The sequence below is a fragment of the Lutra lutra genome, chromosome 18 (assembly GCF_902655055.1).
Source record: "Lutra lutra chromosome 18, mLutLut1.2, whole genome shotgun sequence".
NCBI lineage: Eukaryota > Metazoa > Chordata > Mammalia > Carnivora > Mustelidae > Lutra > Lutra lutra.
Window position 1 is genome coordinate 3,649,486 of NC_062295.1, and position 22,534 is coordinate 3,672,019.

Sequence of the window (22,534 nt, forward strand, 5' to 3'; positions counted from 1 at the left end):
CGCACTCTTGCCTGAATCTGAGCAGAGAGTGGAAGGTGCTCAGAGGTGCAGAGCCTGCGACTGGCAGACCCCAAATCTCGTGACCCTAGACCAGTGGTCTCCTCGCTCCCTAAGCTGCTCTCCAGAGATGGTGTGAACCAGGAGGAAACTGTCACACGCAGGCCTGTTCTCCATAAAGATCCGTCTTCACATCCAGCACGGGACAGCAAGGGAGCCTGCGGCCCGTGTGAACCCCACATTGTTAGGTCACGGGGGCAGCTTCTCAGATCTTTGATACGGAAAAGGGCCCTTATCAGAAATGCACACCCAGCACATGCATTTTCACAAACCAAACACGCCAGTGTGCCCACTTCCCAGCAGTCTGCCTCCCAAGCATGAGATCACCGCACAGCCACCACGCTCCTAACTTCTAACAGCAAAGATAGTGCTCTCCATTTTTGTGCTTTTTATAGAAATGGATTCATACCGTATGAGCTCTGTTGTATATAGCTGCTTTTGCTCAATTTTATATCAGTGAAAGTCATCCGTGTGGTGCACATGGCTGCCCGTGTTCACGCTCATGGCCGTAGGACCGTCCGTCGTGTGACTACAGTGTGGTCGTCTGTTGTGCCGCTTATGGGCATCAGGGGAATTTGCAGATGGGAATTCTTAGCTATTACGGTATGGCTGTCACAGACACTGTAGCGTGGCTGGGTCATAGGGTCTGCCTGCGTTCAGCTTTGCAGATCCCGCCACAAACTTTCCCCAAGTGCTTCTCCCAGTTTGCACACCACCAAAAGATGGGAGCTCTGCTCATCAGATCCTCGCCCACCCTTGGCATGGCCAGACCCTCCGATTTAAACGCTAAATGATTCCAAAGGGAACCCTGAATGATATCAGTGTCACCGTCTATTTGGTAACATTTCTATTGTTCACACAGCCCCTGAGAGTGGACCCCTCCGTTGGCGTCGTCATCCAGTTAGAGAACATTACCTCAGCCCCTCCTGCGTGCTGGGCTCCCGGTGCTGGTGCTAGAGAGACAGAAAAATAGCAGAAAGCTCTCTGTCCTGAAGGAGCTCCAGGGACATCCTCTCTACAGGTAACGGCTCAGATGTCACGTCTGCAGACAGGCCTCCCGGAGCACCTGCCCGCAGCACCCGCTGTCTGTCTGATTTTCCTCGTGGCACGTACATCACCGAAGGTACCTGGTTTCCCTGTCTGTTGACGTAGTCGCCGTTCTCACGACAGCAAGATTCTCGTCTGCTCGGTGTTCTCTGTCCTCTCGCATAGTTTCCGCCACATAGCTGGCATTCAGTAAATATTTCCTGGGTGAGTAAACTATGGAGTAAGTGCCAGGAAGGGTGAGACCTGAGATCTTAGGTTCATGTCCTAACTCTGCCACCTAGGAGCTGCCTGGGACCTTCAGTAAACTATTTCAGTTTTCTTTTTCTTTTTCTTTCTTTTTTTTTTTTTTAGATTTCATTGATTGATTTGAGATAGAGAGGGAGAGAAAGCACGAGCTGGGGGGCAGAGGGAGAGGGAGAAGCAGGCTCCCCGCTAAGCAGGGAGCCCAATGCGGGGCTTGATCCCCAGACCCTGAATCATGACCCGGGCTGGAGGCAGACGCTCAAGCCACTGAGCCACTCAGGTGCCCCAGTTATTTAAGTTTTCTGATCCTCATTTCCTCATCTATGAAACGAGAGTGCTTGAACTGGCAGAGGAAAGAACAAATGAGCATTGCTGCTTCCGGCGGCGCACGGGAGAAGAATGAGGCACAAACAAGTCAACTGCAAGAGAGAGGGAGCAGGGGTGGACCGAAGAGAAGACTGTCGTCCCGTATGTATTAGATACAAGATAACTATCAACAAAGAAGCAGAAGAGGGCTATACATTAACCATATGCCTTGTAGATAAAAAAAAAGGAATATGAGTTATGCATTGATTACAAATCTTACAGATAAGGAGAGTAGGATATATATGGTCAAGCAGTATGGAATTTATAGTTGAGCAAGCACATTTAAGGGGATTATCTTGATTAACTGATTAACGGTAGGCTGTCTCTGAGGCAGGGGAGATGACATCAAAAATTGAAGCAGGCCACGTTCCACCCTGAGCAGGCCAGGTGTTCCCGGCTGCTCAGTTTCCAAGACGTAAATCATCCTCTCCCTCAGAGACCTGTTGCTAATGCATGTTTTTCATTTCTTTTCTTTTCTTCAAAGATTTTATTTATTTATTTGACAGAGATCACAAGTAGGCAGAGAGGCAGGCAGAGCAAGAGAGGGAAGCAGGCTCCCTGCCGAGCAGAGAGCCCGATGCGGGGCTCCATCCCAGGACCCTGAGATCATGACCTGAGCCAAAGGCAGAGGCTTAACCCACTGAGCCACCCAGGTGCCCCTACTAATGCATGTTTTTCTTAAGATAACATTTAACCATGCTTGCCAGGCTAGTACAATTCCTCATGGGTGATATTTTAAGCAGTACATTGTTTTGAGGGACGGTTACAGAGCTTGAAGGTAGATTGAGAGAAATTACATAATCTGAAAAAGAGAGAAAATAGAATGAAGAAAAATTGAACAGAGCCTCAGAGAAATGTGGGACACCTTTGAGCACACCAACATATGTGTAATGGGAGTTTCAGGACGGAAAAAGAGAAAGGAGCAGAAAAAATATTTAAAGAAATAGTGCCCCAAACTCCTAAATATAATCAAAGCAAAAAAACCCCACATTAATCTAAATATCCAAGCATCTCAACAAACTATAAAGAGGAGTTTGCAAAGAGCTGTATACCCAGGTGCATATACTGCGTGCCCTGTATGCCTGTATACCCAGATACATCATAAGTTAAAAGATAAGACAAAGAAAAAAGTTTGAAAACAGCAAAAGGGGCACCTGGGTGGCTCAGTGGGTTAAGCCTCTGCCTTCAGCTCAGGTCATCGATTCCCGCACTGGGCTCTCTGCTCAACAGGGAGCCTGCTTCCCCTTCTCTCTCTGCCTGCCTCTTTTGCCTACTTGTGATTTCCTCTTTCTCTGTCAAATCAATAAATAAAGTCTTTTAAAAAAAGAGAGAGAGAGAGAGAGAAAAAAAAGAGCAAAAGAGAGGCTCCCGGGTGGCTCAGTGGGTTAAGTGACTACCTTCGGCTCAGGTTATGATCCCGGAGTCCTGGGATGGAGTCCTGCATCAGGCTTCCCGCTTGGCAGGGAATCTGCTTCTTCCTCTGACCCTTCCCCCTCTCATGCGCTCTCCTCACTCTCTCTCTCTCTCTCAAATAAATAAATAAGTCTTAAAAGAGCGAGATAAAATCACCTACATCACCTACAAGGGAACCCAGATAAGATCTTTCAAAAAGAGTTATTTTATTTATTTCAGAGAGAGACAGAGTGCCTGGGATAGGGAGGGAGAGTCAAACTCAAGTGGGCTCTGTGCTGAGCGCAGAGCCTGACAGGGGGCTTGATCTTACCACCCTGAGATTCTGACCTGAGCGGGAACCAAGAGTTGGATGCTCAACCGAATGCACCACCCAGGTGCCCCAGGGAACACAGATAAGATTAACAGCTAACTTATCCGTGGGAACAACAGAGGCCCCAAGGCAGTGGGATGGTGTATTCCAAGTGGAGAAAAAACAGTAGTAATCAACAGGGGTGACCCTTGTGTTACAGCATTATTGTTTGGATTCAGGAACTGTAAGTTCAGGGGTTCCCTGAACACATTACCAGGGCTCATACAGTATAGTTTCCGATTGCCTCTTTTGGGTTATTTCATCCGCCCCTACCTGAGTTGACGGCAGCAGCTCAGTATTACTGAGGCAGAAAGTAAAAATCAGCCCTTCTACACCGATCTGGAGGTTTAGCCAAAAGAAGCAAATGTCTCGGTTTGTGGTCCTTCCTAGGAAAAAGGCTTTCTTACAAATGACTCTGTTGAGGTCATCCATTACTATGTATTCATTAAGCATCTACTGTGTGCTTGCTAGAAGCCATAGTCGTCCCGTGGAACTCAACACCTGCCTGCAAGTACTCACAGAGGAGTGGGGGAGAATGGCGCTCAGCCAATAGTCACACCAGTGACCATGCCAGCAGGTGAAGGACGGATGTGAGAAGTACTAAGATCCCGGAGTTGGGAACATTTATCCCAACCAAGGAGGTGGGGAAGGCTTCCCTTAGAAAGTGATGGTTGAGCTGAGGTCTGGATGATGAGTAGGACTTTCCTCTCCCTCATAAATATGGGCAGGAAAAATGTTTCATGTGCGAAGGCCCTGCGGCAGGAGGGAACAGAACAAGGACAGGGGGACCATAGGTTCACAGCCCTCTTGGGAGCTTTCGTGGTGTCATCTGGAACTGCCCCTATACACAGAGAGCAGGGAGAGACCAAAGAAAGAGCCGGGCCACTCCCAGTGGGTGGGTGGCAGATTTAATAATAGCAAAGGGAGGGGCGCCTGTGTGGCTTAGTCCATTGGGCCTCTGCCTTCAGCTCAGGTCACTCTCCCAGAATTCTGGGATCAGGCCCCACATTGGGCTCTCTGCTCTGCAGGGAGTCTGCTTCTCCCCCTCCCTCTGTCGGCCACTCTTTCTGTCAAATAAACAAAATCTTAAAATAATAACAGCAGGGGCACCTGGGTGCCTCAGTGGGTTAAGCCTCTGCCTTCAGCTCAGGTCATGATCTCAGGGTCCTGGGATCGAGTCCCACATCGTGCTCTCTGCTCAGTAGGGAGCCTGCTTTCCCCTCTCTCTCTGCCTGCTGCTCTGCCTGCTTGTGATCTCTGTCTGTGTCAAATAAATAAATAAATAAAATCTTAAAAAAAAAATAGCAAAGGGAACTTACATATGAGACTTGTCTTGGGATGCAACAGGACAAGTAGATCCCTACACTCACCCACCAGATCTTAAAGCTTAAAAGGGACACCTGGGTGACTGAGTCACCCAACCCCATACGCCAACCCCAGAGCCTCCAGCGGGCCAGTACAGGTACGATTTTCTCTTAAAAAAATTTTTTTTAAAAATACTAGTCCTGCATTTCAGAACCAGGAACGGCAGTTGCCTTGTCTATTTTTCACACCTAACCACCAAGGAGACCGAGGTGGGTGGGGCGGGGGAGATCTGATGGGATTGGGGCAGGTTGCTGCTCCTGGTGAGCTCACCCCTCACCCCCACCTGCCGCCCTCCCCCTCCCCCAGTAAGGAGAATGTCCAGACAGCAGGCAGCCAGAAACAGCCCACTTTCACCACGGACTCTGACCCTTCACCCACAGTCCTCCCTGGCGCCGGGTTCTTCCTGGAGCTACAGAGGAAAGGGGACTTTCTTCATAGCTTTCCTTCGTAGCTATTTATGCAACATGAAAAATGGCTTGTCTGGGCAAAGTGGACAAACGGCACTTTAGAAAATGGATTTGATCGTTGACGTCCGTTTATTTGGGAGGGAAAAATACTGTTAATGGTCATTTCCAATCATGTTAATTGGCCTCTGGCTTCTGTCAGCCGTGCAAAGAATGTCCAGTGACAAGTTCGTCCTGAAACTGTGTGATTGGGGATTCTGCCATTGGACCTCGGCTGCTGCTTCCTGGTGACCGAAGGGCAGGGTCGCCTCCTGGGGACAGCAGTCCCTCCAGGAAGTAAGGCACAGCCTGTGGAGTCACACTGTTCCTCTTACACTCAAACGGCCGGGTCTTTGGCTCTTTTGTTTCTATAACAAGCGTTTTATTCCCAGACCTCAAATGATATAATCTTTAAAGTTTATGAGTCCTCTCAAGTCTAATGCATTGCCTTTATTATTATTTATTTATTTGCGTTTTGTCACGACTGTTTTGGTTTTGTGGCGCCAAACACAGCTTTCCCAGATCTTGCCATTCTGTAATGTACCATGACTGAACTCCCGTGTGTCCGTAGGCGCAGATCGGTGCTATGCATGTGTGCATTGCGTACCCAGTATACAGTGGTGTATACTGTATGTGGCTGGTGTCGTGTGGAAGGGGCCACACAGGGTATCTTTGCGGGGTGGGGGAGGGGGCGTTGGGGGCTGGCTACCCTCCCGGCCTGATGAAATGAGTGCCCATCGCTCACTCTCATTTTGTCCTGTTTTAGTATGTTTCTAATTCCTATCCCCTCCCTGGAGTGTGGCTGGTCTGGCTGGCGGAAGAACCAGCTGGGTGGGGAGCCTTTCCCAACAATGGTGGCGGTCGGTTGGGGGGGCACATCTGACCAGTGTAGGGGACCCAGGAGCTCCCGGGAGGCTCCACGACGTTAGGGTGGCCCTTGAATTGTTAGGTCTTCCAGCACAATGAGGAGCCCCCAGGTGTGTCGGGGGGGGGGGGGTTAAGTTAGAAGGGCTTACTGACCTTGGGTCCGTGTTGGGTAATGGGGGAGTGTTGAGGACTGGCGCTGTTAGGAAGTGGAGGTGATTCTGCGATCGGGTCTCCTACTCGACCTCATGTAGAAGGCAGGGGGCCTAACGCTCCAGCAGGTCAAGAAGCAGTGGCCACTCCTAGGAGCCTGGACAGGGGCTGTCTGGTCACATTTGTGGTGGGGGCAACATGCTTGTTTTTATTTGATTTCAGACACGATTGCTGCTGGTCTTGGTTTGGGTGAGCCCATCACGGGGGCTTGGGGGCTAGCATTCCGTGAAGTTGTTGGTGTCCACAGGAGCATATGAAAGGCCTCCCAGAGGCCCCAGGACCCCCAGTGCCAGGCCAGTTCCCTATTCAGGAGATGCTTTTCACTCCCTCCACACCCTGGGTAGCCAGAGGTATCCACAGCTGGTCCTCAGAAGCTTGGTCTCCAGTATCCAGAGCTTTGCCAGGGCCCACTGTTGCCGGCCAGGAGCCTGTTCCAAGAGTGTCCTCGCAGCTGGGCTCGGGTTACATCCTCCCTCTGGCCTCCCCCTGTCCTGCAGAGTGAGTTGTTCTAGCCTCTCACCTGTGGGTTGCTGCTCCTTACCAGGAACAAACCTGGCTCCTGGCTCTGGTACTAGGTCTTGAAGATTGGGGCCTCGATAGCCAATCCCAGGCTGTGAAAACCTGCCCCAGAGTGCAGCTGGCTTTGCCTAGAGGGTCTGGTGGCTCTTCCTTTTTTTTTTTTTTTTTTTTAAAGATTTTATTTATTTGACAGACAGAGATCACAAGTAGGCAGAGCAGCAGGCGGAGAGGGGGTGATGGTGGGAGAGCAGGCTCCCCGCTGAGCAGAGAGCCCAATGCGGGGCTTGATCCCAGGACCCTGGGATCATGACTTGAGCCGAAGGCAGAGGCCTTAACCCACTGAGCCCCCCAGGCGACCCATGGCTCTTGATTTTTAAAGCCTAGTCACAAACTGTTCTACTTGACCCATTGTGTTTATGTAGCGTTTACAGAGGTGCAGCAAGAAAGACTGTCTAAGCATGAGTCCCCCCCCCACCCCCGCTGGGTTGGCAACAAGAAATTCAGGGCTTCGTGATCCGCTCATGAATGTGCATTCCACCTGCTTCTCTGGGATGGCCTTTGTGTCGTTTATAACTTCTACTAGGGTCAGAGACACGTTTGGGATGGGAAAGGTCCACGTTACCCCTGCGTGGGCACCACAGCTGGCCCATGTGCTTGAAGAGACAGTGGCCCCCGCGGCCTGTGCTTGCATCTTCCCCGAGGTTTCTGGGCGTTTTCAGGGAGACGGGATCCACTGGAGGGGTGGTTGGTTTAAACATCTGGGAGTCTCCCAGAGGCGTCCTGAATGCCCAGGATAAGTGAGTACACGGCAGGGGGCTAGGAGCCTGATGGCCGCGGAGCAAGGAGCATCCAACAGCCCTGGCTGCTGTAATGACAAAGACGGGCTGTCACAGGGGTGACGTCGATGGAGGGAAGTCGGAACTCCCATAGCTGGGGGCAGGATTTAAAATACTACAGCCACTGTGGAAACCGTCTGGCCGTCGCTCAAAGCGTTAACACAGACTCAGCGTCTGAGCCAGCAGTTCCGCCCCAGCCGACACCAAGTCACTGAAGGCTTGCACAACCCTCCGTAGCAGCAGCGTCCCCGAGAGTGAACAGGCAGAATTGGCCCAGATATCCATCCGAGGGTGGACGGGTTAAAAACTGGTCTGTCCGAGGGTGGACGGGTTAAAAACTGGTCTGTCCACACGATGGAATAGGATCCAACCCTAGGAAGGAATGACCCCTGCTACAGTGTACTACAAAGTGTCGACCCTTGCTGCAGCGTGGGTGAGCCTGGAAACCATGATGCGGGGAGAAACCAGTTGCAAAAGGCCACAGGTGGGATGATTTCATTTATGCAAAACGTCCAGAAGAGGCAAATCTGTACGGACAGAAAGTAGGTTAATGAGTGCCAGGCCCCGGGGGGCGGGGGATAGGGGAGCGCGTGCTAATGGGTACGGAGTTCCTTGTTAGAGTGATGTGCTGACGTTGACTGCAGTGGTGATTACACAACTCTGTGACCTACTAGAATCACAGGATTGTATGCTTTAAATAGGCAGATGGTATGGTGTGGGGATTATAGCTCAGTAAAGCTGTTACCAAAAAAAAAAAAAAAAAAAAGTATCCAAGTGGGATCTAGACTGAGCTGGGGACATCAGTACCGTTTTTCCCAGCAGGAGTGGGTCTGTGTGTGTTTTCTTACCTCTTGAGATGGGCAAATTCCTTTAATGTAATGCAATTTTTTTTAAAAAAGATCATTTATTTGACAGAGATCACAAGTAGGCAGAGAGGCAGGAAGAGAGAGAGATGGGTGGGGAAGCGGACTCCCTGCTGAGCAGAGAGCCAGATTCGGGGCTCGATCCCAGGACCCTGGGATCATGACCTGAGCCGAAGGCAGAGGCCTTAACCACTGAGCCACCCAGGCGCCCCAACATGTATTATTTCTGTGTGTACACACACACACACACACGCACACTCTGCCCCTCCCGGCAACAACCTCACGTGGAAGGGCTTATTTCCAATTTAGCAGGCAGGGAAGCTGAGACTCAGGGGGGTTAAGTCATTTGCGCAGGTCACGCCACTGTTGACAAAGAGGCACGCACTCATCTCCATAAACCCAGGGTGGACAGGCGCTCCGCTTTCTGTGGGGGAAGCTGGGGGAGATTGCTCCTTAGCCAGTGACACTGCGGAGCGGGGCTCCTGCCACCCACGGTATATAATCGCTGTGTATCGTGCCCGGAATGGTGGGGTGGGCCCAGAGTTGGGGCCCCAAGTGGTTTCCCAGTTCTGCAGCCCCTGGCTCCCAGCAGTGTCCTCAGGACACTGGGGTGTTCCAGAGCCCTGGCTCTAGGGGGCAGCAGAGCAAGGTTTGGCAAGAGGGTCCTCATTGGACCCCCCACCCCACCGTGGGCAGTGCCATGCCTGGTTCAGACCTGTGGGAAGCCAGCTGCCTCTTCCCCTTTTGACCCCCTCCCCGACCCCCTCCAGAAACCTGAACACCTGTGGGGCATTTGCCAGCAGGTCTGGAGATCAGCTTTGCTCTTCAGACTCTTTTCTCAAAACCCAGGCTCTCCCAACTCCAAGAACTCTCTCCTGTCCCAATTCTAGAGGCTTCTAAGGAGCGAGATGCCTCCCCATCACCTTCGCTGCATGCTTCTTGGAAGGGGTCGTCAGTCTCCCATCACAGAAGGGCTTGAAATGAAAGGCTGACGTCCGTCTGTTCAAACACCCAGCACCTTCTCCTTGAGCGCCCACCGGGCCCCACTCGGGCTCTCGGAAGCATGCGCACTCACCCACATTCTCTGGTGTCCTAGCAACCAGAAGCTCTCATCTGGGCTCTGGCTGGGACAGGGGCCATTTTCTCCCTGACTGCCATGACCCGCCGCCTCCCCGGGCCTCAGGGGACCTGTCCGGACAGCTGGTGGGTTCTCTGAAAGCCACCACTCGTCCCCACGGACGCCCAGAAGCCCAGCCCCGCCAAGCCTCCCAGCGGGATGAGCTTCTCGCTGACGTTCTCCGAGCTGGTCAACATCGCCGTCCCGCAGTGCGGGGTGGTGAACTTCAAGGCTCTGCACGTCCTGCTTCAGGGTATCCTGGAGCACATCCACATGGCCGAGCTCAAGAAGGTCCTCTCGGGAGACGAGGACTTTCTCCAGTCCTCGCCAGCCGTGTTCATGCCCCGGGAAGCGGACGCCCAGCCCGTCCTCAGCCCCATGAAGAGGCTCAGCAATGTGTTTGACCACGTGGTGAGCCGCGTCGACAAGATGGAGAGCCAGCTCGCCGCGCTGCAGGACCTGCCCTCCACTGCCCAGCTGCTGGGGAGAAGCCGCGGCGGGGGCCAGCCCGCCCAGGACCTGTGGCACCTGATCAAGCTCCGGAAGATGGTGGAGGGCAATGAAGAAGCCACGGCAAAGGTAAACCACCTGGCCTCCAGAAGCTTCCTGCCCTCCTTGCTCTCCTCCCAGGCGTCTTACCCCCTGTTCCCGTATACCGCTTGTGATGGGCTGTCCCCAGACGCAGGAGCAGGAATGGGGCTTTGGAGTCAGGCAGAACCAAAGCTCCAAGCTTGTGTCCTTTGTCAAGTGTTGAGGAGAGAAGCCAGACACAAAAGGCCATATATGGTATGATTCCGTTTGTGTGAAACAGGCAAATCCGTAGAGACAGAGAGCGGACTGGTGGTTGCCAGGGACCTGGGGAAAGTTGCCGCGGGGGGAATGGGGAAGGATAGCTAGTGGTTATGAGGTCTCCTTTTGCAGGGATGAAAAGAGTGGAAACACCAAATTTCTGCCACTCTCTGGTTCCCTAATCTCCTCCTTCCCCTTCACCCTCGAGGCTCTGTTTGGCTCCCTCCCCAGGGAATCCCCTAGAAGGAGCACCAAGCTCCCGGTGAGCTGGAGGCTTACGTCTGTTAGCCCCTTTGATCTTCACAGCACCTCTGTAAGACAGTTGCAGTTCCCGTCCCTAGCTTACAGGTGAGGAATTGAAGCGCTGAGAGGTTAACCCAGTTGAAGTCACACAGTGTCAGAAAATGGGAAGCTGGTGCAAACCAGGGGCCAAGAGAGTCGGTGAAAGGCATAGGAAGGTGGCTTGCTGAGTGTGCTATCACTTACCCACTGGGCCGGGGGAGGACTGTGGTTTCCTCCTCTCAGGATTGGCTCGGGGTTGATACTAAACCACATCATGTGTGGGAGGTGCTCAGCACAGAGCTTGAGGTGTTCTGGGCGTCCAATCAGCAGTCACTGTTAGTATTATCCAGAGACTTGAACGGAGCAGGGAAACCGGGATGCCCGGGACCTCAGCACCGGAGCCCTGAGGGACAGGGAGAGGGTGCAGTCTGGCCAAGGTGGGCTGAGAGGCAGGGCAACACAGACCAAGGTTAAACCAGGTGCCCAGTGAGGGAGCAAGACACACAGGACTGCATGCTTCTGTTTCCATGAAACATCAGGAACAGGCAAATTGGTAGCAATAGAAAGATTAGCGTCTGCCAGGGGCTTGGAGGTGGGGGGCTATGGGAGTGACTGCTGATGGGGTTTCTCTTCAGGGTGATAAAAATGTCCGTAAACTAGATAGTGGTGACAGTTGCCAACCTTGTGAATGTACTGAATGCCACTGAATTCTTCGTGTTAACACACACACACACACACACACACACACACACACAGACTGGCAGAATCGACCAGAAGAAAAAAGGCATGATCTAACTATACCATCTACAGGAGACACATTCTAGATTCAAAGACCAATAAGTGGGAAGTAAAAGGACAGAAGAAAGATATTCTCTGCAGGCAGCAACGAGCAGAGAGCTGGAGTCTGACACGGCTCGTGTCAGACAAGACAGACTGGAAGACGGGAATCATTGCTAGAGACAAGGCAGCACGGGTGGCCCAGTTCAGGTTACAGAGGCCTTGGAGGCTGGAAACGTGGACACAGTGTCCGAGCATCCTACCCCCAGCCTGACTTGATGGGTAGAGGCTTCTCGAATGCACAGCACCGGGCGCCTGGGTGGCTCAGTGGGTTAAGCCTCTGCCTTCAGGTCAGGTCATGATCTCAGGGTCCTGGGATCGAGTCCCACATCGGGCTCTCTGCTCCGCAGGGAGCCTGCTTCCTCCTCTCTCTCTCTGCCTGCCTCTCTGCCTCCTTGTGATCTCTGTCTATCAAATAAATAAAGAAAATCTTTAGAATGCACAGTACCCAGAGTGACCCAGCCAGCTCGTGAAGGGGGCTGTCAGACAGGTCGGACATGGGTGTGCAGCCTTCACAAGACTGTTTGCACACCTAGGGTTAGAGAATGTGCTCCCCCCAGGCCTGGCTGAGGTTGCTGGGGTTACCACTATGACCGCCTCCCAGCCCCTCCCCTTCAAGGGGGTTGCCATGGTAGCCGGCTCTGGGATGGTGCAAGCTGCTTAGCTAAGTGCACCAACCAGCTGGTCCGACTGGCAGACCCAATGTCATGTCGATGTCCAGGTCACCTCAACTGCCCCTGAGCCCCCTTCCTTTGGGGTTGGCTGAGTTAGTGTCCTCCGCCGTCCTTTACAAACACCTGTTCAGGTGTGATGGCCCCAAGTGGGGAAAAACTAGTCTGCCAGCCCTAGCACCCACCCCAGACAGGCTGAATGGTGCCCAGAAAACTAGGGCTGGCAACAAGGAGGCTCTTGAAAGAAGGTTTGCAGGGCTCCACAGGCACGGTTAGCACACTGCCAGATCTGGGGCTCGGGCACCGCAACAAGTCCTTACTAGAGGGACTGGGGTTGCAGCGTTCCTTGTGCTCACGCATAATTGTCTGGGGTGAAGACTGTTGTGCACTGGATGTAGGATGGCAATCCTGGCCTTTACCGTCCAGGTGCCAGGAGCGACCCCTGGTGGTGACAACCAAAACTGTCTGCAGACTTTGCCAAATGCCGGCTGGGGGCCAAGTCGCCCCCTTTGAGAACTGCCGAGGGAGGAAATCTGGGCTCCCCTTGCTCGCAGTATGTACTTGTCATTGAAGCCCCCTCGGGAGGCTCCGACCTGGCTTCCGAGCCTGTTGGAGCACCAGCCCCACCTGTGTCGCACTCCCAAAATTGCAGACTCCCAGGCCCTGCCCTCACCTCTCAGTGGCTCACAGCCAGTGGCTCACAGGCCCTGCCCAGAACCGGAGTTTTATTTACTTACTTTAAAAATATTTCATTTATCTATTTATTTGAGAGAGAGCGTGAGACAGCATAAGCAGGGGGAGTGGCGGAGGGAGAGGGAGAAGCAGACTCCCCACTAAGCAGGGAGCCGGAGGAAGGGCTCAATCCTAGGACCCTGGGATCATGACCTGAGCCAAAGGCAGAGGCTTTAACCCACTGAGCCACCCAGGCGCCCCCACTCCCAACAAAATTACATTTCCAAATAGCCATCCAACAGACTGTGTTGAACTTCCCCCAAGTTTTCCTAAAACAAAAAAAATTTTTTACAGCTTCGTTGAAATGTATTCATACATATATTCATGTGCGTACCAGAATATTCATCCATTTAAAGGATATGGTTCGGTCGTCCTCTCTGGAGGGGCGGCCCCGACCGGTCTGTTTGATGGTCGGTATGATTCCTGATGCTTGGCGCGAAATAAAGCTTGCTTGACCTTCGCTTTTTATCAGTCTCGCTCCTTTAATCATGGACCCATTATTGGGGTTCCCCAATTTTGGGGGGAACCCAACAAAACTAAAGAGTCTTTATTTATTGAAGTGTGTTTCTAGGGAATGTTATGCTTTCTGAGATTCGAGTGGAAATGATCCCATAAAGGTTATATCGGGGAAGTGGGTGGGGATTTCTGTGAGGCCGTGTGCAGAGGTCTGAGGCTGGGTGAGGTACCCATGGGAGAGTCTGTTATACTATTCTCTCCACTTTTGTATGTTTGAAAACATCAATAAAAAAAAGAAGTTCTCTAAGGTGTAATTCAATGCCTCACAATAAATAAATAAATAAATAAATAAATAAATAAATAAATAAAAATAAAGGATATGGTTCTGGGTGCCTGGCTGACTCAGTCTGGAGAGCGTGTGACTCTTGATCTCAGGGTCATGAGTTCAAGACCCATGTTGGGCATGGAGCCTACTTAAAAAAATTTAAAAAGTGTCAGGGCCCCTGGGTGGCTCAGTGGGTTAAAGCCTCTGCCTTTGGCTCAGGTCATGATCCCAGGGTCCTGGGATCGAGCCCCACAGCATCGGGCTCTCTGCTGAGCAGGGAGCCCTCTTCCCCCCCTCTCTCTGCCTGCCTCTCTGCCCACTTGTGATCTCTATCAAATAAATAAATAAAATCTTAAAAAATTTTTTTAAAAGTGTATAGTTCAGGGATTTTAGCCTATTCACGGCGTTCTGTGAATATTACACTCAATTTTAAGACATTTTCAACAGCTCCCCCCAAACCCCTTAACTATTAGCTATCATTCTCCTTCCTGCTCCTCCTTGAGCCCCACTTTTGCACTTACCGTGGTGTCTTTAGGGTTCATCCACGCTGTCCCGTGTATCAGTGCTCGATTCTCACCATTGCCAAATGTATTCCATGGGACGGATAGACTACTTTTGTTCACTAGTTGGCGAACATTTGGCTGTTTGCACCCATAGGCTGTTAGGAGTCTGGGCCCCTATGACCCATGGGGCACACAATTTCCTGTGGACGTAGGTTTTCATTTCTCCTGGGCATGTACCTCGTGATGGAGTTGCTGGATCATAGGATCACTCTGTGTTTCAGGTTTGAGGAACTGCCAGGCTGTTTTCCAAAGCGGCTGCACCATTTTGTGTTCTCACTCGCAGTGTCTTAGGGCTCCAATTTCTCCACCTCCTCACCAACACTTCTTAGTTTCTGCCTCTTGACTCTAGCCACCCTCGTGGGTAGGAAGTGTACCTTACTGCGGTTTTGATTTGCCTTTCCCTGGTGACTAATTGTGTTGAGTATCTTTTCATGCAGCTAGCAGCCGTTCGCATCTCTCGTTTGGAGGAATGTCTGTTCAGATTATTAGCCCAGTTGTAATTGGGTTGCCATTCTGTTGAGTTGTAATTCTCCATACATGGGGCGCCTGGGTGGCTCAGTCGGTTGAGTGTCTGGCTCTTGGATTTGGCTCAGTTCCTGATCTCAGGGTCCTGGAATCGAGCCCTGCGTGGGGCCCCATGCTCAGCGGGGAGTCCGCTTGAGGATTCTGTCTCCCTCTGGCCCTCCCCCTTCTCATACACATGTGCTCGCACATGCTCTCTCTATCTCTCTCTAAAATAAATAAATCTTTTAAAAAAGTTATTTATATATTCTGGATATATGATGCCATGTGTGTGATTTGTACATTTTTTAAAGATTGTATTTATTTGTCAGAGAGGGAAGGGGAGAGAGAGAGAGCACAGCAGGGGGAGTGGCAAGCAGAGGGAGAAGCAGGCTCCCTGCAGAGCAAGGAGCCTGTTGCAGGGACTCAATCCCAGGACCCAGGGATCATGACCCGAGCTGAAGGCAGACTCCTAATCACTTGAGCCACCCAGGCTCACTTTATTGATGGTGTCCTTTGATACGCAAAGTTTTAAATTTTGCTGAGATACAACATACACATCTCTTTCTTTTGTCACATGTTTTTGATGTGGTGTTGGCTTGTGCTTTTGGTGGCATATCTAAGAAACCACTGCCTGACCAAGGTCATGAAGATTTACAACTACATTCTCTCCTCCAATACAGGAGTAAATGGTTTCTGGTTTATCTGTTAGGTTTAGGTCTAGGAACCATTTTCACTTAGTTTCTGTATATGGTGTGAGGTAGGAGTCCAGCTTTACTCATGGGGATATCCAGCTGTTCAGTACCATTTGTTGAGGACAGCTCTTCCCCCCTTTTTTTTTTTTTAAAGATTTTATTTATTTGACAGATAGAGATCACAAGTTGGCAGAGAGGCAGGCAGAGAGAGAGGAGGAAGCAGGCTCCCTGCCGAGCAGAGAGCCCGATGCGAGCTCTTTCCCTTTTGATTTGTTTTGGCACTCTTACTGAAAATCAATGAACTATGCATGGGAGTGTTTATTTCTGGACTCCCAATTCCCTTCCGTTGTTCTTTGTATCTTTCCTTATGTCGATACCACACTGTCTTGATTACCGTAGCTTTGCAGAAAGTTTAGAAATTAGGAAGTGTGAGTCTTCTAGCTTTGTTTTTCTTTTTTCAGATTGTTTGGCTATTCTGAGTCTCTTATATTAACATACGGATTTTAGGATCAGGCTGTGAATTTCTATGAAAAAGAACACACTGGCGTCTTTATACGGATTCAGCTTAATCTGTACATCAGTTTGGGAAGTGAGTCTTCCAATCCAAGAAACACATAGCATAGGGTGCTATTTACGTATCAGTCAGATTTATTGGGATATAGTTCATAGACCATACAACTCACCCATTGAAGGAGTGGACAACTCAGTGTTTCTAGTCTGTTCACAGAATTGTACAACCATCACTACAGTCAATTTTAGAATATTTTCACCACTCCCAAAAGAAACCCTGTACCCTTTTTCACCATTCTGTTCACTCATTCCCCATTCCACCTCACCCCCAGCCCTAAGTAACCACTAATCTGCTTTCTGTCTCTATAGGTTTGTTTATTCTAGATGGTTCATATACATGGAGTCATGCAATTTTGTCTTTTGTGTTTGGATTTTTTTTTTTTTTTTTTTGAGAGAGAGAGTGCACGCACACATGAGCAGGACAGGGGAGGGCTGAGGGAAAAGGGGAGGGAGAAGCAGACTCCCCCCGAGCAGGGAGCCTGACTGTGGGCACCATCCTAAGACCCTGGGATCATGACCTGAGCCAAAGGCAGACACTAACTAACTGAGCCACCCAGGCGCCCCTGTTTGGATTTTATTAGTATCATATTTGTGAGGTCGTCTTTCTGGAATCAGTACTTCCTTCCTTCTTATGGTTGAATATATCATATTTTGCTTACCCATCTGCCAGTTGATTGACATTTGGATCATTCCCACTTTGGGCTATTATGAATAATGCTGCTATAAGTATTCAAATACAAGGTGGTGGACCCATGTCTTCATTTCTCCTGGATATATACCTAGGAGTAGACTTGCTGGGTCATTTGGTAACTCTGGTCAACCTTCTGAGGAACTGCTGCACTGTTTCCTAAAACGCCCACTCCGTTGTGCATTCCCACCATTTCTCCACATCCTCACCAACACTTTACTATCTGGCTTTTGATTCTAACCATCCTTGTGGTTATGAAGTGGTATTTCATTCTGGTTTCTGTTTCCCTGATAATAACGTTGAGCATCTTCTCATGTGCTTATTGGCCATTTGAATATTATTTTTGGAAGAATGCCTGTCAGACTTTTGCCCACTTTATTTGGGTTTTCTTATTTGTCGTTGGATTCAGTTTACTGGCATTTTGAGGATTTTTACATGTATATTCTAGGTTTCTTGTGATGTCTTGGTCTGATTTTAGTACCAGGGTAATACTGGCCTCATAGAGTAAGTTTGGAATTCTTCTATTTTTTGGAAAAGGCTGTGAAGAATTAGTATTAATTCTCCATTAAATTTTTGATAGAAGGGGCACCTGGCTAGCTAAGTTGGTAGAACAGGTGACTCTTGATCTTGGGGCTGTAAGTTCAAGCCCCACATTGGATGTGGAGATTACTTAAAAACAAAATTTTAGGGGGCGCCTGGGTGGCTCAGTGGGTTAAGCCTCTGCCTTCGGCTCAGGTCATGATCTCAGGGTCCTGGGATCGAGCCCCGCATCGGGCTCTCTGCTTAGCGGGGAGCCTGCTTCCCCCTCTCTCTCTACCTGCCTCTGCCTACTTGTGATCTCTGTCTGTCAAATAAATAAATAAAATCTTTAAAAAAAATTTAAGGACACCTGGGTGGCTCAGTTGGTTAAGTGTCTGCCTTCTGCTCAGGTCATGATCCCAGAGTCCTGGGATTGAGCCCCACATCAAACTTCTTGCTTCCTGCTTCTCCCTCTGTCTGATGCTCCCCCTGCTTGTACTTTTTCTCTTTTTCATGTGCTCTCTCTCTGGTAAATAAATAAATAAAATCTTTTAAAAATATAATTAAAATAAAGATAAATAAATGTGTGGTAGAAGTCATTGGGCCTGGGACTCTCTTTGTGGTATTTATTATTATTATTATTACTGTTTCAGTGTCTTCACTTGACTTAGGTCTATTCAGGTTTTCTATTTCTAATTCTTGAGTCAGTTTTGGTGGCTTATGTCTTTCTAGGAATTTGTCCATTTCATCCAACTTAACTAATTTGTTGGCCCACAGTTGTTCATAGCATTCCTTAATAAGTGGTTTTATTTCTGTAGGATCAGTAGTAATATTCTCTCCTGTATTTCTGATTCTTCTCTTTTTTTTTTCTTGGTCAGTCTCACTAAAGATCTGCTAAGTTGGTTGATGTTTTCAAAGAACCAGCTTGTAGCTTCATTGATTTCCTCTCTTATTTTTCTGTTCTCTATTTCATTAGTTTCCATTTTACTCTTTATTGCTTTCATTTTCCTACATGCTTCAGGTTTAATTTGGTCTGCTTTTTCCCAGTATCTTAAGGTTAGCTTTACCTGCATCCTATAAGTTCTGGTATGTTATGTTTCCATTCTAATTCATCTCAAAGTGTTGTTTGTTTGTTTGTTTAATTTTGTTGATGATCTCTTCTTTGACCCATTGGTTATTCAGGAGAGTGCTGTTTAATTTCCAGTTATTTGTGAATTTCCAATAGTTTTCTCTGTCACTGATTTTTTTCTTTAAATCCTTTGTGGTCAGAGTACAAATTTTCCATGATTTCAGTCCTTTTAAAATGTATTGGGACTTGTTTTAATGACTAGCATACTGTCTGTCCTATAGAATGTTTTCTGTATGCTTGAGGAGAATGTGTGTCTTGCCATTGTTGAATGGAGTGTTCTATAGGTGTCTGTTATGTCTACTTGGTTTATCATGTTATGCAAATCTAGGGATGCCTGGGTGGCTCAGCCAATTAAGTGTCTGACTTTGGCTCAGGTCATGATCTCGGGGCCCTGGGATTGGGCCCTGCTTTGGGCTCTGTGATCAGTGGGGAGTCTGCTTCTGCCTCTCCCTCTGTTCCTCTCCCTGCTCATGGTCTCTTTCTTACTTTCTCTCTCTCTCAAATAAATAAAATCTTTAAAAAAAAAAAACAACATTGTTGTGCAAATCTATTTCCTTGTTGCTCTTTTATCTAGTTGTTTTATTCATTATTAAAAGTGGGGTATTGAAGTCTCCAACTATTCTTGCTGAATTGCCTATTTCTTCTTTCAGCTATGTCCATTTTTGCTTCACATATTTTGGGGCTACATTGTTAGGTATATATATTGTTGTAATTATTATATCTTCCTGACGCCTTGACCATCTTATCTTTATAAGTGTCCCCCTGTATCTCCTAGCTACAATTTTTGTCTTAGAGTCTATCTTATCCAATATTAGTATAGCCATGCCAGTTCATTGTTTTTAAGGATTTTATTTATTTATTTGAGAGAGAAAGAGTGTGACAGAGAGAGCCTGAGCAGAAACAGTGAGGGAGAGAGAAGCAGAAGCAGACTCCCCGCTGAGCAGGGAGTCCCACTTGGGACCTGGGATGACAACCTGAGCCAAAGGCAGATGCTTAACCCACTGAGCCATCCAGGCACCCCTCCAGTTCCCTTTTGATTACTGCTTGCATGGTATATTTTTTACTGGCCTTTTGTTTTTGACCTATTTGTATCTTTGACCATACATTGTGTCTCTTGTAGACAACATGAGGTTGGATTGTGTTTTCTTATCCATTTTGCCAATGTCTGCCTTTTAACTCAGAGTTTAATCCATTTACATGTAATTAATTACTGGTAAGAAGGACTTTTGCTATCTTGCTGTTTGTTATTTTTGTTAGCTGAATGCCTAAACTATGCACTGGGCCCTTCATATACATCATCACTTTTTTTTTTTCATCATCACATTTTTATTTTTTATTTTTTTAATTTTTTAAAAAAGATTTTATTTATTTATTTGCCAGAGAGAGAGAGAGAGTGAGCACAGGCAGGCCGAGTGGCAGCAGAGGCAGAGGGAGAAGCAGGCTCCCTGCCGAGCAAGGAGCCCGATGTGGGACTCGATCCCAGGACGCTGGGATCATGACCTGAGCCGAAGGCAGCTGCTTAACCAACTGAGCCACCCAGGCGTCCCTCATCATCACATTTTTTTTTTAAAGATTTTTATTTATTTATTTGACAGAGAGAGATCACAAGTAGAGAGAGAGGCAGGCGGAGAGAGAGGAGGGAGCAGGCTCCCCGCAGAGAGCCCGATGCGGGACTCGATCCCAGGACCCCGAGATCACGACCTGAGCCGAAGGCAGCAGCTTAACCCACTGAGCCACCCAGGCGCCCCTCATCATCACATTTTTAAAAGATTTTATTTGTTTGGGAGAGAGAGAGCACAAGCACAGGGAGCAGCAGGCAGAGGGAGAAGCAGGCTTCCTGCTGAGCAAGGAGCCCAGCACGGAATTCGAGCCCAGCACCCTGGGATCATGACCCAAGCCAAAAGCAGAAGCTTAACCAACTGAGCCACCCAGGTGCCCCTCATCATGACTTTTTTTTTTTTACTTTATTATTTATTTGCCAGACAAGATCACAAGTAGGCAGAGAGGCAGGCTGAGAGAGAGGAAAGGAAAACAGGTCGCCGCCGAGCAGAGAGCCCAATGCGGGGCTCGATCCCAGACCCTGGGATCATGACCGAGCCGAAGGCAGAGGCTTAAACCACTGAGCCCCCAGGCGCCCCCTCATCCTGACATTTTTTTTTTTAAAGATTTTTATTTATTTATTTGACAGAGAGAGATCACAAGTATACAGAGATGCAGGCAGAGAGAGAGAGGGAAGCAGGCCTCCCGCTGAGCAGAGAGCCCAATGCGGGACTCGATCCAGGACCTGAGATCATGACCCGAGCGAAGGCAGCGGCCAACCCACTGAGCCACCCAGGCGCCCCTCATCATGACATTTTTAAGACTCATTTTATGATTATGGAATCTAAAACCTGGGAAAATGCATTTATGATCCCAGTCAGGGGGGAAGCTGAGCCATGAGCCCTCAGCTCCATGAGTGGCTTCCTCACTGGTCCTCTGGCCTCCACCCTTCCCCTCCCAGGGCCAATCTACACATGCAGCCAGAGAGACCCTTTAGAAGTGTAACTCTGGGGACGCCTGGGTGGCTCAGTTGGTTAAGCAGCTGCCTTCGGTTCAGGTCATGATCCCAGCGTCCTGGGATCGAGTCCCGCATCGGGCTCCTTGCTCAGCAGGGAGCCTGCTTCTCCCTCTGCCTCTGCCTGCCATTCTGTCTGCCTGTGCTCGCTCTCTCTCCCTCTCTCTCTGACAAATAAATAAAATCTTAAAAAAAAAAAAAAAAGAAGTGTAACTCTGATCATAATTCCCTTGCTGATGTTCCAGTGACTCCCACTGAAAGTCCTAACATGCGTCTTAATGAGAGACTCCTGGTTAGTGAATGTGTTCAAATGCAGAGTTGTCTCCACCCCACCCAGGTCACCTGAGTGAGAGCTCAGCGCTGTTGACTCTGGTGTCGTTTGCTGACCTTTGAGCATGTTCCAGCCCAGGCCTTGGTAGAGCCAAGAGGACTTCTTGGATCATGACCAACAACAGACAGCTCCTGGACACGACATACCTTTTCCTCCAGCCACACCCAACTTCACATTTTCCCCTCTTCTTCCCCTTTAGTCCATGAAGACTCTGCAGGATTTGCTTACTGACATTTGTGCACTCAAGGGCACCACTGAAACTCTCAGAGAGGATCTGGACACACTGAAGGACATGGTTGACAAGGTAGACCCTCTCCAACATCCTCTGTGCTGGCCATGCTGCTTGGACCTCAGGTGGTTGGGGTGACAGTACACATCTAGGGAGCCTGTTTTTTGTCAAAGGACACAGCTATGAGAGCAGGAGAAGGGGTTTGACATGGCCCAGCCAGTTGGCCCATCCCACTAAACTCTCCATGGCTTCCACCCTTCTGTGTTAGGACATCATTTGTAGATAACAGAAACCTGGTTCATCCTGGCTCAGGCAGAAGAGAATTTAGTGTCTCATTTTCTTTTTTTTTTTTTTTAATTTTATTTATTTATTTGACAGAAAGAGGGATCACAAGTAGGCAGAGAAGCAGGCAGAGAAGCAGGCAGAGAGAGGGGGGGAAGCAGGCTTTCCGCTGAGCAGAGAGGTGGATGTGGGGCTCAATCCCAGGACCCTGGGATCATGACCTGAGCCGAAGGCAGAGGCTTTAACCCACTGAGCCACCCAGGCGCCCCTAGTGTCTCCTTTTCTAAAAAGTCCACGGTTACCTTCAGGTACCACCAGATCTAGGTGCTCCATCAACATCTCTCTGTCAGTGATGTTTTCCTGTGGGTTGGCTTCATTCTCAGGCAGGTATTCCCGAAGACTCCAGGCTGGCCATTCACCAACATAGCAGAAAGAGAACAGCTTTTCCTATTCTGTAAAGCTCTGTTCACCCTGAAAAGTAGAATAAACCTAGCACAGGCATACAGTCTGTCTCCCTTGGGAGTCACAAGGACATCAGCTCAGGTATACCCTGATGTAGAAGGATGCAGAGTCCCTGAAGCATGACTCATTGGTGAGTCAGAGCTGGGCTCAGAGGCCAATACTGACAGGCTGGAATTACAGCTAAGATTTTACAACTTGCCCCCAGATAGCATGGTTTAATGTAT

General features: G+C 49.2%; 1 protein-coding gene across 1 annotated transcript in view; it reads left to right on the forward strand.

Annotated features, from left to right (window-relative positions):
• C18H16orf96 (chromosome 18 C16orf96 homolog) overlaps nucleotides 1-22,534 on the forward strand; it is a 46,723-nt gene that overhangs the window by 1,095 nt on the left and 23,094 nt on the right. The window contains exons 2-4 of the mRNA XM_047714240.1: nucleotides 920-1,308; nucleotides 9,469-10,274; nucleotides 21,537-21,641. Coding sequence (XP_047570196.1) covers nucleotides 9,855-10,274; nucleotides 21,537-21,641 — 525 coding nt within the window. The 5' untranslated portion in view covers nucleotides 920-1,308; nucleotides 9,469-9,854. The remainder of the gene's footprint in view (nucleotides 1-919; nucleotides 1,309-9,468; nucleotides 10,275-21,536; nucleotides 21,642-22,534) is intronic.